Source organism: Accipiter gentilis, chromosome 10 (assembly GCF_929443795.1).
Source record: "Accipiter gentilis chromosome 10, bAccGen1.1, whole genome shotgun sequence".
NCBI lineage: Eukaryota > Metazoa > Chordata > Aves > Accipitriformes > Accipitridae > Astur > Astur gentilis.
Genome location: NC_064889.1, coordinates 31,353,331 through 31,365,904, shown reverse-complemented (window position 1 = coordinate 31,365,904; position 12,574 = coordinate 31,353,331). Strand labels below are relative to the sequence as shown.

The window sequence follows — 12,574 nt, the reverse complement described above, 5'->3', positions numbered from 1 at the left end:
GGAGCTTCAGCCCTGTGAAGTCAAGTGAGACCCCACCAGCTGGGTTCAGTGGGACCCAGTCCACAGAGCAGATCCAGAATATACTGGAGAGGAGCAAACAAGGCCAGCGAGGGATGATCCCTAACCTCAAAAAGTGTTTTAAAGATGCTTATTGTTTCCTTTTGCCATCATTTTCAGGAGTTTCTCAGCCAGGCACTGTGCCTTTCCAGCCTGTCAGGGGTTGTCAGCAACATGCTTGGGAAGCACAGTCTTTGCAGCTTAGAAGTCACTTTGTCACCTCACCAGTTTCTCTGGCAGTAGAAAGCTCAGAGGCTCTGCAGCACTCTGTACATCTTACTCGTGTCCTGGAGAAGCAATTTGGATTCCCAGTGAAATTCCCCAAAGCAAGTTGCTATCGCTCTTCCCCGGTTTGTAAAACCATCAGATTTATGGGACAAGGAGGGCTGGCTCTGCCCCGCACAGAGGTGGCAGCTCTCCAAAGGCGGTCTCTCCAGCGCAGCGGGTGATTCATCGAGTGCCTTTCTGCCCGATGAATCAGCGAGAGGCAAGGCCCCAGCACAGCATGGCCAGGAGCTGCAATGCCGAAAGCGAAGCCTTTGCAACGTGCAAACGAGAGCTGCTCAGAAGACCTGCCTGTGCTTTTTGTAAGATAGTGGCGGTCATAGTGCAGTTATCCTGTTGCTTCAGTGTAGTGCATCCTGGCTAGTGTAATTCTTGTTCTTTTTCCTTAAATAGCTGCAACCCTACCAAGGGAAACCTCAAAGCAGAGTGTTTCCAAAATACAACTGCAGTCCCTTTCGAATTAAAGGTACTGACCAGATGTCAACCAACCTCATTGCAACATCAACTGAAAGTAGATTTGGACACTGCCCAGAGACACATCGGTCGTGTCAGGGGCTTTGCAGTGCCACAGCTCCACTCCAGCGCAATCAGCCCAAAGCAAGCAAAGCAATTATGGACCACTCGGCCTCATCTGCAAGAAGTCATAATAACAGGTCACACAATACTGACAGCTTTTTCTTATGACAGCCAGTTATCTCCAGACCTGTTCTTGCACTGCTCCTGTCTGCTCCAGGGCTGCTTTAGCCACCGCCTGCACCTCAGGAGGCCTGTACAAATAACACGTTTCCCTACGCACAATGCACAACCATTAATACCCACTTTAATCCGTTACAACGTGCTAAGAATCATGCTTATGCTTTCTCAGGTTCCCGGCATACAAGCCCTAATAAAACCTCCCTGGCAGTGCATTTAGCGACACTAATGAGAGAAGAGAAATGTGCAAGACAGAAACGTTACTGATTAATTTTAACAATAAGCAGGCAGCAGCATCACATGGAATTTTCCAAGTGAAGACAAACCCCCAGCTCCTGTGGCTTATGAGCTGAGGCAGAGTCCTGTTGGCCACGATGGGGCTTGAGTGACTCACATCATGGCACCTACCCCAGCACCCCTGCAATGTGGCCAGACCCGTGACAGGGGTCAGGACATTAGGAGGAAGCCAGCACAATGACACCGCATCCCCATAGCAGCCAGAGCAAAGCCAGGGCAGAACTGGGCTTACAAAGCACAGGGTCATGAGCTGGTAGTTGGAGCCAAGCAGAAGTCAGCTACAGAGCAAAGTCTGGAGGAGCTGCCAGAGGCACCTGAGCTTCACAGAGCAACGGACCTTTTGTAGGACGCATCCACTCTGTCGTGTGCCAGCCACTTCTTGGGACCGCTGGCAGGATTTCACAGAAAGCTCAAAGAAATTACATCAGTCATGGTTGCTTGCTCCTGTGTTAGCTGGGGAAGAAGGAGCCTGTGTGAACCTGCGAGAGCAGAAGGTGCAAACCCCTCGTCCCATGGGGCAAAACTGGAACAGCCAGGATGGGGAGCAGGGAGAGTCGAGTCCCATAGCATGAGCGGATCCCGGCTCTTCCACCCCTGATTTGGAAACCACTCCAGCCCCAAAGGCAGCTGGTGTCACACACAGTGCCACCGTCCTGTTCTCATTTCAAGCTGCTGCGCGGCACTGCAGCTCACCCCATGCTGGCACAGGTGCCTTCTTAATAAGAAGCTCCATGCCATGCCACCAACACCGAGTTCTGCCTGAACAAGCTGCCTCCCTGGATTTGTTTTTCCTTTTAAGCCTTTTCCACTAATTGACTGGGTTTGTTTATACACAGTGAAACAGCTGCTCACTCCACTACAGAGCCACTTGGAGGGAGAAGGGCTCGTGCAAGTTGTACTTTTGGGGTCTTTTAACCATTTTCATTTCCCAGTACAGACACAAAGGGAGAGAGTCGGGAGGAGAGAGAGGCAGCGGGACGGCCGCTTGCTCACCTGAATACGAAGATTTCTTCATGCCGTCGCTTCGAGCTGTGACATAGGAGCGGGAGCGAGGCCGGGCGAGGCGTTGGGGCGAGCGGTCCTCGGGGTGCCGCGCCGCGGGCACGATCCTCGTGTTGGCGCGGGCAGGGCCAGGGAGGGGACGTGCCCTCCACCACCGCATCCACGCGCGGCTCCAGCCGAGGGGCAGCCCAGCGCTCCAATTAATTAGCACACACCTTTCCTAATCTCACACACGGTTATGGGCTGTTCCAACTCTCCTGGCACCGGCAGGGGTAGAGCAGGGCTCAGCCTGCCCGACGGCCGCACGTTATCCCCTCGGAAAACAAATGATCCCCAGGGATTACTCCTGCCAGCTCCCAGCCCTGGAAATCCCGGTGTATTTAGCTGGTGCAGCAAAGGGAAGGGAGGGAATTTCATGCCTCCAGCCCGGTGCACCCCACGGCTTTGATTCAGTCCTTTGCTGCTGCAGCGGCTCAGGTCAGCCCCGCTCTCAAGTCAGACAGTTTCTAGTTCAAAGTGCATTACCGGCCTGTCAGCACCTTGTGGTGTAAACACCTCTTCCCTCTTCAAACCCACACTTAAAGGACGCATTCAAGGCTGTAAATCGAGCAAAAGGCTCACGCAGGCTTACGGCACAGGGAGAGGTACGTGCGAGCGGTCACTCACAGCTTGGGGGGGATGCAGAGAGCCACCTACCCCATAACCAGCTCCCCAGAACACTGGGATCCGGCATGTCCCCCAGGTTACTGGAGAAGAGGAGGCTCCGTTCTGCTATTCCTTATGTGCCTCAGCATGTGGGTCTGCCAGGAGAGCAGACATGCTCCTGATCACTCTCTTGTGAAACATACATTGGACAATTAGTTACGCAAATGCAATAAGCTGGGGGCATTATGAACACAGACAGGAGGAAAGAGCAAATGAAGACTAGCTATGACTAAAGGCACAGTGAAGTGCAGGAGTCTGAACTGCTGGAGGAAGGACTGGGCTGATCACTGGAAAGATTTCCACAGCCTGCTCGGGTGAGTCACCCACGCAAAGGTTCGGAGCACAAGTCCCATCCACATGAGAAAATTCCATCAGCTCAAAGGCAAGATTTCAGTAGGAAGGGCTTTCTGTTTGGTTTTAGACTTTTCCGCAGTAGGAAAAAAACTGTTCTACCCCCTAACCCTGGCATTGCACAGGGACAGAGGAAGAGAGTAGATAAACTGGACTAAGATGATACAGTCCCATCAGTATTTGCTATCATTTCTCAGCCATAGATTATCACCTCTGTAACAGATATGAAAAAAAAGGATCGTCTGACCCTCTCTCAGGCTTTAGTGCAAAACTTGAAGAGCTAGCTGAAGTCACTGGGGGATTTGGTGCTAAGCAGCCAGACTTTGCACTGGAACAGCTCAGGAGCACTCACACATTCCCAGGTTCGTAGCAGCAACAGCTCTACCCGCTGCTGGATGACTATGCTGCATTACTGCTACACTGTGGTCTCCAGCAGGGAGATGTTAGCAAAAAACTCCGTCATCAAGAAAACTTTTGAACCGCCAAAGCTTTGTTGCTTAAGTAAACATGTATCTAAGCCCATAGTAACAATATATTACTCTTTCCACTGGTGCTTTTGAAATCATTAGTCACAGTTTATGGAGGTGAAACAATAGCACAATGACTTGCCCCACCTTGTACACCAAGTAAGTGCAAAGTCAGGAGCAGAACCCACTCCTGAATGCTAATTCCCCCTCTCTGCTCTTGCCTGCATCTCTCTGATGGGCACGACTACTTTTAATACTCAACACTCACAGGGATACACGCTACAGAAGATCAAAAGACAACTTTCTGTTCTCATATATGGGTATATGTGCACATGTGCCTGATTAAGTGTGTGATTACATGTGCACATGTGTGCGATTAAGTGTGTGGTTCCGCATGTGTGCGTGATTACGTGTGCAAAGTGTGCCTGCGCCTTTGCGGGGCTGCTGGTGAGCAGCATTTTCAGAGCCATGGCTGGGGTACAGCCATCTGATCAGCTTGACTGCACAAATACAAACAGCAAATTGTGGAGCAGGCTTTCTACCGCAGGGCCAAACAAACACGATGAGAAAGAAAATGGCTGAAGGGATTTTTTTTCTGAAATACTGTCTGACAAAGAATCCTTTTCTTTGGCTGCCTGGCCTCAGAATTACCAAGAGAATCAGTCGCTTGGCTCAGAAGGGCAGGTTAATGTTTAATACAATGCAGAGACCACAGGCCTCAAATAGGTAAGTCATTTATAGCTTTTTTCCTCTTTCATAAGATTAGTGAGGGAATTTATTGTTCCTGAAAGTGAGCAATTCAGACTACTGGCTCAGCCCAGCCACAGCACAGGCAGGCACCATGTGAGCCTCATGCATCCAGCCCTGCCAAAACAGCTCAGATCTGGCCTGGCATATGCACCCGTCCTGCACCAGCCCTGGACATCCCCTCTGCTGAATGCATCCCACCCTGGCACTCCTATGCCAGCACGGTGCTGGCAGAGGTGCAGAGCTGGCCTCTTTTCAGAGAGGCTGTGTCAACCTTACTTGTTTTGGTCTGGTGATGCCCAGCTCCACACATACAGCAGTGATCTTTTTCAAGGGATGAGCGTGGGCAGGCTCCTTCTGAGCCCACTGGCACCTGCACCCACCAAGGCTGCAGATGCTGCACCTCCTGCAGCAGCTGCTGGGCCTGACCCAGCTGTGATGCCCTCTGCAGCTGGTTCTTCATGGCTTAGTCTGCAACGTCTGTGTTCTAGTTTCATGGCAGGCATGAAAGGCACTTTTTGCAAGTGGTACATGCTATCTCTCCCCCAGCGGTATCTGCCAGGCAAGTACGTTCCCCAGCATGTGGGGGTCCTGCACCGAGATACACAGTCTCCCAAACTAAACATAAGACAGCGATCAGAGGAGCGAGAGATGAGCACCAGCAGCTATGTATGGTGGGCTGGGGCAGGGAGCCAGAGGCCCAGGACAGGGTGAAGTTGAGGGAGAGACTGGCAGAGGCAACAGCACCAAGTAATGTATACTGTAGTGAGGAGGAAAATATAGAAATAAGGTGTGAGCCCCCGGGGAAAAAACTACAGTCTCATGGACTAGCATGAAGCTAGACATTAGAGTATGCTGCACTGTGTAATTGCATCTCTCCAACTGATTCATTCAATCTCTCAGACCAGGTTTCTCATATTGCAAAAGGGGAGGAAGGTTGAGTTTTCCCAGGGAGAGGTGTGGGGAGGCTGCACATTACTCAGTGCTGCCCTGGGGCTTGAAGACATTGCCTGGGAGGAGAGCGTAGAGGTCCCCAGGTAACCAGCAACAAGGATAAGCACGAATTTACACTGCAAAGACCTGCTAGTGAGCAGCAGATCAGGCCTGAGCCTCCTCTTTGGGGAACAGTATCTCTGACTGATTTAGAGGTAGGAACTCGGGTGTCAGGACTATAAACCACCCACATCTCCCCCTCCAGCTCTGTTTTACATATGATCCTCCAAGCTCCACTTTTGTGGCTGCAAGGCTGGAGAGAGGATGCAAAGTTTTCCACCCTGCTCTGCACCAGCAATCCATCCTGCCCAGCACGAGGAGGCAGCTGCCAAACTGCAGCTGGGGCGAGTGGTGGCACTGCACCCCGGGCCAGAGAGATCATTGCAAAAGTCCTGCAAAACTCAGCTCGGAGAGCCCCTGGATTCAAGGGAAAGGAAGCAGGAGGGGAAGGAGACCACACAGATGAGACCTTGTGGCTTTTGGCCAAGAAAGGACTACCTTCACTGCCCATGAGCCTGCAATTGCCCTGGCAGGCATGAAGGGTGGCTTTTGGCACTGCTGCATGTACAACGGAGCCTGACTCACCCTGCGTACTTTGCTAAGTCCAACAGCTCGGATGCACTAACTCAGCGGGAAAGGGCCAGGTAGTTCAGTCAGCCCACTGAACCCATTCACTGCAGCTGGAAGAGTTCTATGCCAGTGGGCTGGCTGCTGGCAGCCCAGTTCAAGGCAGAGCTCAATCCATGCTCTGTGCCCTTCACAGTGCACAATTCCTGTTGGTGGTGCCCAGGACAGCAAGATGCTTGTGAGAAAGTACAAAAGCCAATCAACCAGCACTGGACACTTGTGACACTGGCAGAATCTGCTCTCCTTTCTGCCACTTTCTTGAGGAAATTAAAATATTACAGCACCTCTGATCATTCTCCCATTCCCCTGCAGCCCTAACGGAGTTTGCTCACACAATGCACTGGTTGTGCCACAGTTAGTTAATCCTTACAATGCCCTGGTTACTTAAGTTCATCATTATCCTCATTTAGTTATAAAAAAAAGTAAACACAGAATTTTATTTTTAATGGCTTTGAGAAAGGATTGCCCAAGCTGGGATTAAAAATCAGGGCTAACTTGTTGCTGCCTAACTTTACAGCTGCAGGAATGTTGGGTCTGCCCGCTCTGAGCTCGGTGGAGTCTGCCTTATAAAAACATTCCTGCCCCGATCTTGGAGAGGGAGGTAGAAATCAGTTTGACAATCAAAGTTTCTGATAGCATTCCTGGCTAACACAGGCTTTGCAGAGAATAGCCTGCAGAGGTCTGGAGGATCAATAGTAACCTGGAACTACTTCCCCCAGCACTTGGGGATAATTCAGCAGAATGCACATCCAAGGAGCCTCCAAGCACTGACTTTGTCAGTAGGCACCTATAAATCCTGCAGCTGCTCTGATGCAGCAGCCTGGCTCTCAAGCTTGCAATGAGGAAATAAGATAGCTTTATGAAATGCATTTGGTATGACCTGTTATTCATGAGCCACAAAACCACTGAATCATGGAGGTGGGGCAGTCAGATGTGCATGAAAGGAGCTTGGGTCCACATAGATGGAAAATCTCCTACTTGAAATTATGTCTGAGATCTCAGTTAAATCCATGCAACTTAACAAGTGAACAAGGCCCATTTACCTGTCCTCAGTGTCATCGGGGACAGCGTGTTCACCAATAAGTCCTTGTTTAGCCAAATGCACACGCAAGCCTGCTTGCCAAACCCAGGAAGACTAAACACAAAGAACAGCAGTGACATAAGCTATCACCACAGCTAAGATTTGCCATACTCCAGTTCTGAGCCACTTTCCTCTTGCCAGTGGCCGGGATTTAATGTAGCTCTCTCCTTCCCTGCTCCACAGTAGGAAAACACAGATGTTCAGCCTCTCAGCATCAATTCACAATGCTCAGATACAGGAGGCCAGGCAGCTGTGTTGATCTAAAGCTTCATACATTAGCTCTCTGCTTTTTCCGGGGACTGATTCACTTGGTTAGGACACAGCACAGCTAGCAACAGCCAGACTCTCTCTGTGGTCTTAAGCGCATATGGTTAAGAGGTAAATAATTTAGCAGTGCATTTCCTAACTCCTTTCCCTGTGATTCCATCTGACAATGAAGCACCAAAAGCCCACAGCATTACAGTATCATCATATATGGTCTGATGTTCATGCTGTTCTCTTCTTCGGACTGATGGTTATGGTGAAGAAGCAAATAACTTAATGAAGCAATTACTCATATCAAATCAGCAGGTTTTGTTCTTTTCTTCTGCCTTAATTATGAGGAACCAGGAAGAATGTCCAATTACTCAAGGCAGAATTTCATGACCAAACAAGATAACATCTGCTCAACCACAAGGCACATCAGATGGCCATTTTCATAGAACAGCCTCTCCCATGATTAGGGAAGGGAATACTTCAACATGAAATTAAAGTTGAAGAGTGTGTGAACAGACAATAAAATAAAAATTAAAGGCAGTAGTCAATGTCCATTCAATAGAAGGAAAATCCCTGAATGTAAGGGAAGTCAGGGAAAGGTCATAACTGTTTTCCATTTTGAATAGCCCCAGTCTCTGAAAACAAAACTCTTCAAGGTGCTTCAAGAGCTGACCCACATGAACACCCCCCCTTAAGAATCATTGTAAAATCCTTGGGCTGCTTTCAGAAACGCCAGCTGAACACTTCTGAAAGTAGCTGCAAGTTTGAAAAACAAAAACAGGTCAAAGTCAAACTCTCAAACTCCTCAAAGCTTAATCCATTTTTTACAAATACACAACCCTCTTTTATGGCTTTTATGGTCTGAGTTTTAGTTGAAACTACAGGAATGAAGCAATAACCATAGCTTTGCATCAATCGTCCTTCCAGAGTAGTACAGAAGAGATCTGGATCTTACTTGCTACCAGGTAAGAATATCACTGGTTTTTATCCAAGCATCATGCATAACCCAGGGCAGGGGCTTACTCCAGTGCCTGCCCTTGGTCAAGCTGGATTATCAGGTACATTTTCACAAGTGCAATTCCGAGAAGTGAACATACATCCCTGGGGAGAGAGAAAAGGTGGAACGGAGGCAGAGTGCTGGAGCTCCGAGAAAACAGGCTTACTGGTCCTGCTGCACTGGAGGGAGGCACAGAAAGCGTGGGACTAAACTGCTGCAGGGAAGAGGGACCGCACACCACCTATTGCAACCCCTCCTCAGCAGCAGCAACCAGTCTGTCTGCAGACTTGAACATATGCCAAGCAAACAGCCAGGCACAATTGTTCTGCTGCTGTTGTAACTCCTTATGTTTAGACATCCGTGGGTACTTAGGGAACAGTACAATCATGCTTAAAGCTATGCTTAACTGTCTGTCTGCCATGCTTTCTAAATCCATCTCTGAATGCAACTCCCAGTTCTGCAAGTGTAATTCAGAGCATATTCTTAAATGCATGAACTTACATGTTTGCTTCCCATATTCGCAAGCATGTAAGAGGCACGAGGTGCCTCTTCCCCCTGACAGTTCTTAATGGAAAGGCAGACCCAGATGCAGAGGGGGCTCTGCCTGTCACTTGGAGGGAAGACACTGGACTGGAGCCATGGGGCCTGCTAGAACTGGAAAAGGGGAGCAAGGAACTGGAAAAGAGAATCAACAACAACAAAAGAGCCCACAGAAAATGTGGATGAAGGAAAACCACAGAAGGATCAACAAGAGTCTGCCTATAATCACTACCAAAGCAATTACAGAATCAGGGAAGATTTATAACAGACTGAAGAGCTGATACTTGGCATGTGAAATGGAAAAGCTGTAAGGAGGGAATTCTGTATGCTGGCACCAGGCTCAGGAGCCGCAAGTGATGCAGCCTCAGCAGTTCTGTCCTATACAGAGCAAACTGAGCAGCATTTGGATGTCTTTTCTTGTACCTCTCAGCTTCCAGCTATAATTTGGTCGAGCCATCGATTCCAAGTTTTAAAAACCAAAACAAACAAAATTTATTTATGCAGAATGTTGAAAAAATATGAGGAGTGATTAATAATAGCCACCGTTTCCTTAATGCTATAACACAGTCCAGCTTCTAGCCAGCACTGGCAGCTCTTCTGGGAGGAAATTGCTATTATCCAACTTTACAGGTGGGGAAACTGAGACACAAAAGGGCTACAGAAAGCAGCTGGTTTAACCCAGATCTAGAGTTATAGTCCTGGACTATTATTATACATATAACTCTCAGTATTCCTGGAAACTGGTGCAGGTTTATCTGTGATATACTGTCATCCATTAGCCATCACTTACATCTCTTCCTTGCTTGCTAAGGCCATAATTCCACAGTTACTTTCTCTTTTCTTACACTGACACAGCTTCATTTCTCATTGTTCTTTATCTTCCATCTATATCATTTACTCCAGAATTTAAAAGGATGATTTGTTCCATCAACTAGCAGCAGCTAAAATACTTGCACAAGACTTAGAGCAGTGGACAGACCAGCCTCTCCAAACCAATACACTCATTCCCAATTAACTCACACATGAACAAGCCCTAAGCCTAGAAGTCCAAGATTTCCAGATTAGTTGGGTACAAATACCTTTGGAAAGCTCCAGAAAGGCCCAGGGGATTTTCCCATTGATAGCAAAAGGAGCAAATCTAACAGACAGAGGAGCTGCAACAAGCAGTGGCTTTAAAAGGTAAAAATCAGCCTCATCCAAAGCTCAGCAGTGTCAGTAATGAAGCAGCAAGGGCTGCCTTCACGCCCAGCTCAAAGCTGATCAATCAAATTGAATCATTGCTTGAGAGACAAGCAAAGAGGCAATTTAAACACTGAAACAAGCCTGCTGCAGTTCAGCAGGTATCAGCATGATTGGGCTAACATACCCACCTCAGAGGGACTTAAAAACAGGCTTAGGAGGGAGGGCAGAGGGAGCATGCCTCACAGCCATGGTTACCAAGAGGCTTGTCCTGCCCAGATCCTCCGAGTCCCCACAACAGACAGTCCCAGTCTTGCTGCTAGGGAAACACCTTAGTGCCTGAATATGTATTTTCACCTTACACATTTCTTGCAAATGTCATAAGCTTTACAAACTGTGGCAATTTTTTAGCACCGACATCCACACTTTGCAGGCAGTTCCTGTAATGGCAGCACTCGTGATAAAATAAGTAAATATAGGCGAGCTGTGCAAAGCTGCCTTTCTTCTTACTGGGAAAGGGACAAGGATAGCATTAAGGCCAACTAAGAAAATAGAGCTGGAGTTTGATTCCAGTTCTGTACAAACTGGCAGGAAGTGCAGAATTATGTGGGGAAACTATTGCCCGAGAACAAGAGGACTCTGGTCTCGTTGCAGCCCAGACCCTCAGCTCTGCCAAAACAAGCCAGGCAGCATCAGAGGCTCCTGACCGCTGTCAGTGTTTTAGTGTTTTTTGGGGCTTTAAAGAGTCAGCTAGGGCTCTAGCTAGAGCATGAATGGTTTCCTAATAGAAATGATTTCAGAGTCTGGAGCGGTTTCAGGAGGAGCTTGCTGAGCTGGCTGGTGCCAGGAACTATGTGAATGTAGCAGCAAGGAATGCTTTCTCCCTCCTCATCCCCCTGCGCCTCTCGGCTGCTCCTGAGACGAGGCTGCACTGAACGAGTCGGAAAAAGTCCGTTGTCATCCAGAAACCCCAGGGGGGATCTGGCCTCCATTTCCATCCAGGCTGCAAAGGGAAACTCTGCAGAGTAGCTGGAGAAACGGTCACCTGCTGGCAGGGTCACGGCACAAACAAACCCTCATCTCACCCGTGGCCAAAGGAAAACAGCTCTCCTCCAAGGAGGAGGAAAACCCAGGAACTATAAAAGCGATATTGTATAAGCCCTAGTGCAAAAGCCTTCCTGCTGTTGTTACATTTTAATAACTCATATTTCCGAGAGGAGCGGGGCCGAGCGCTGCCTGCCGTGACTGCGAACAATGGCACCAGCCAGACCCCGCGGAGGTTTCTCATTCATCGCTCGCCCAGCGAGCTCCCAGCCTGGCCCACGGCCCCGCTGTCCTCCCAGGCTCCGCAGTCTGGCACAGCCTCCGCCTTCATGCAATTGTTTTCCTGACCGACAGATTAATTTTTGCTCAGGTTTTTTTGTTACTGTCTTGCCCTCTCGTGGCTGGCCCACAGATCAGACGCTCCCCCACGGATGGATGCACGAATGCAGTCCCTGCTAGTCATTGTGGTCACTGTCCACAACAGGGTGAGAGCTTTAAGCTGTTTAACTTTTGCAGCCAGTATTGTACACTGCTCCTTTTCCGATGAGGTCATTCTGTGCGTATTGAACTCAACTACGAATGTTACTTTTTTGCCTTTGTTTTTCTTTCCCTATTAAGACAAAAATAACACAAAGTAACTAGAGATGCATTCACCTGGCAATGGCCTTAAGCCATCGCCTTTCTGAACAGAGTACATCTGAATTCTGAGGATGAACACTATCTTGGTGTGGAGAAAAGTAGTAGAAACCAACAGTTTAACTAAACTGCTCAGAGACACAGCTTTAGGATACCTCACATTTCAATATTTACTCACTGATCTGAGCCCAAATGGATTCAGTTCTCCTTTCTCCCCTCCTTCAGGCAATTCATGAGTAACAAAAAAAAAGGCAACCCAACCATTAGGTAAATAATTCTTCCTGAAGCATTCATCAAATTCTGATCTCACCAGGATATACCTTCAGCCATCTACTGTAGCAAACACTGCAAGTCTTACTTGTGCTGGTCAGTCTTTGTGGCATATGAGTTTTCCCAAGGAGTCAGACCTAAGGTCGTTGATTCTGACCCAAAGTACAACCTTTTGTGCAAAATTTTTAGCAGTCACTAGATGGAGCTATTCCTGATGTTATTTCCATTTCTATAGGCATTTAGATCATGAAGAAATATGGGAAAGTCAGCTAGCAGTGTGGTGCCTGTCTTTACAGAGGTTGAGCATAAATCAGTCTGATCACTGTCTACAAATCTCTGAACAGAGTA

The 12,574-nt window shown here is 48.4% G+C and overlaps 1 protein-coding gene across 2 annotated transcripts in view; it reads right to left on the bottom strand.

Moving 5' to 3' along the window:
• SEPTIN9 (septin 9) overlaps positions 1–12,354 on the bottom strand; it is a 153,146-nt gene extending 140,792 nt beyond the window's left edge. Inside the window, exon 1 of one of the 2 annotated variants that reach the window (XM_049812147.1) lies at positions 12,315–12,354. In XM_049812147.1, the coding sequence (XP_049668104.1) occupies positions 12,315–12,339 (25 nt within the window). In that variant the 5' untranslated portion in view covers positions 12,340–12,354. Of the gene's footprint in view, positions 1–2,325; positions 2,510–12,314 lie in introns of those variants that run through there. The other variant, XM_049812144.1, reaches the window with a different exon arrangement.
• Between the last annotated feature and the right edge of the window lie 220 nt (positions 12,355–12,574).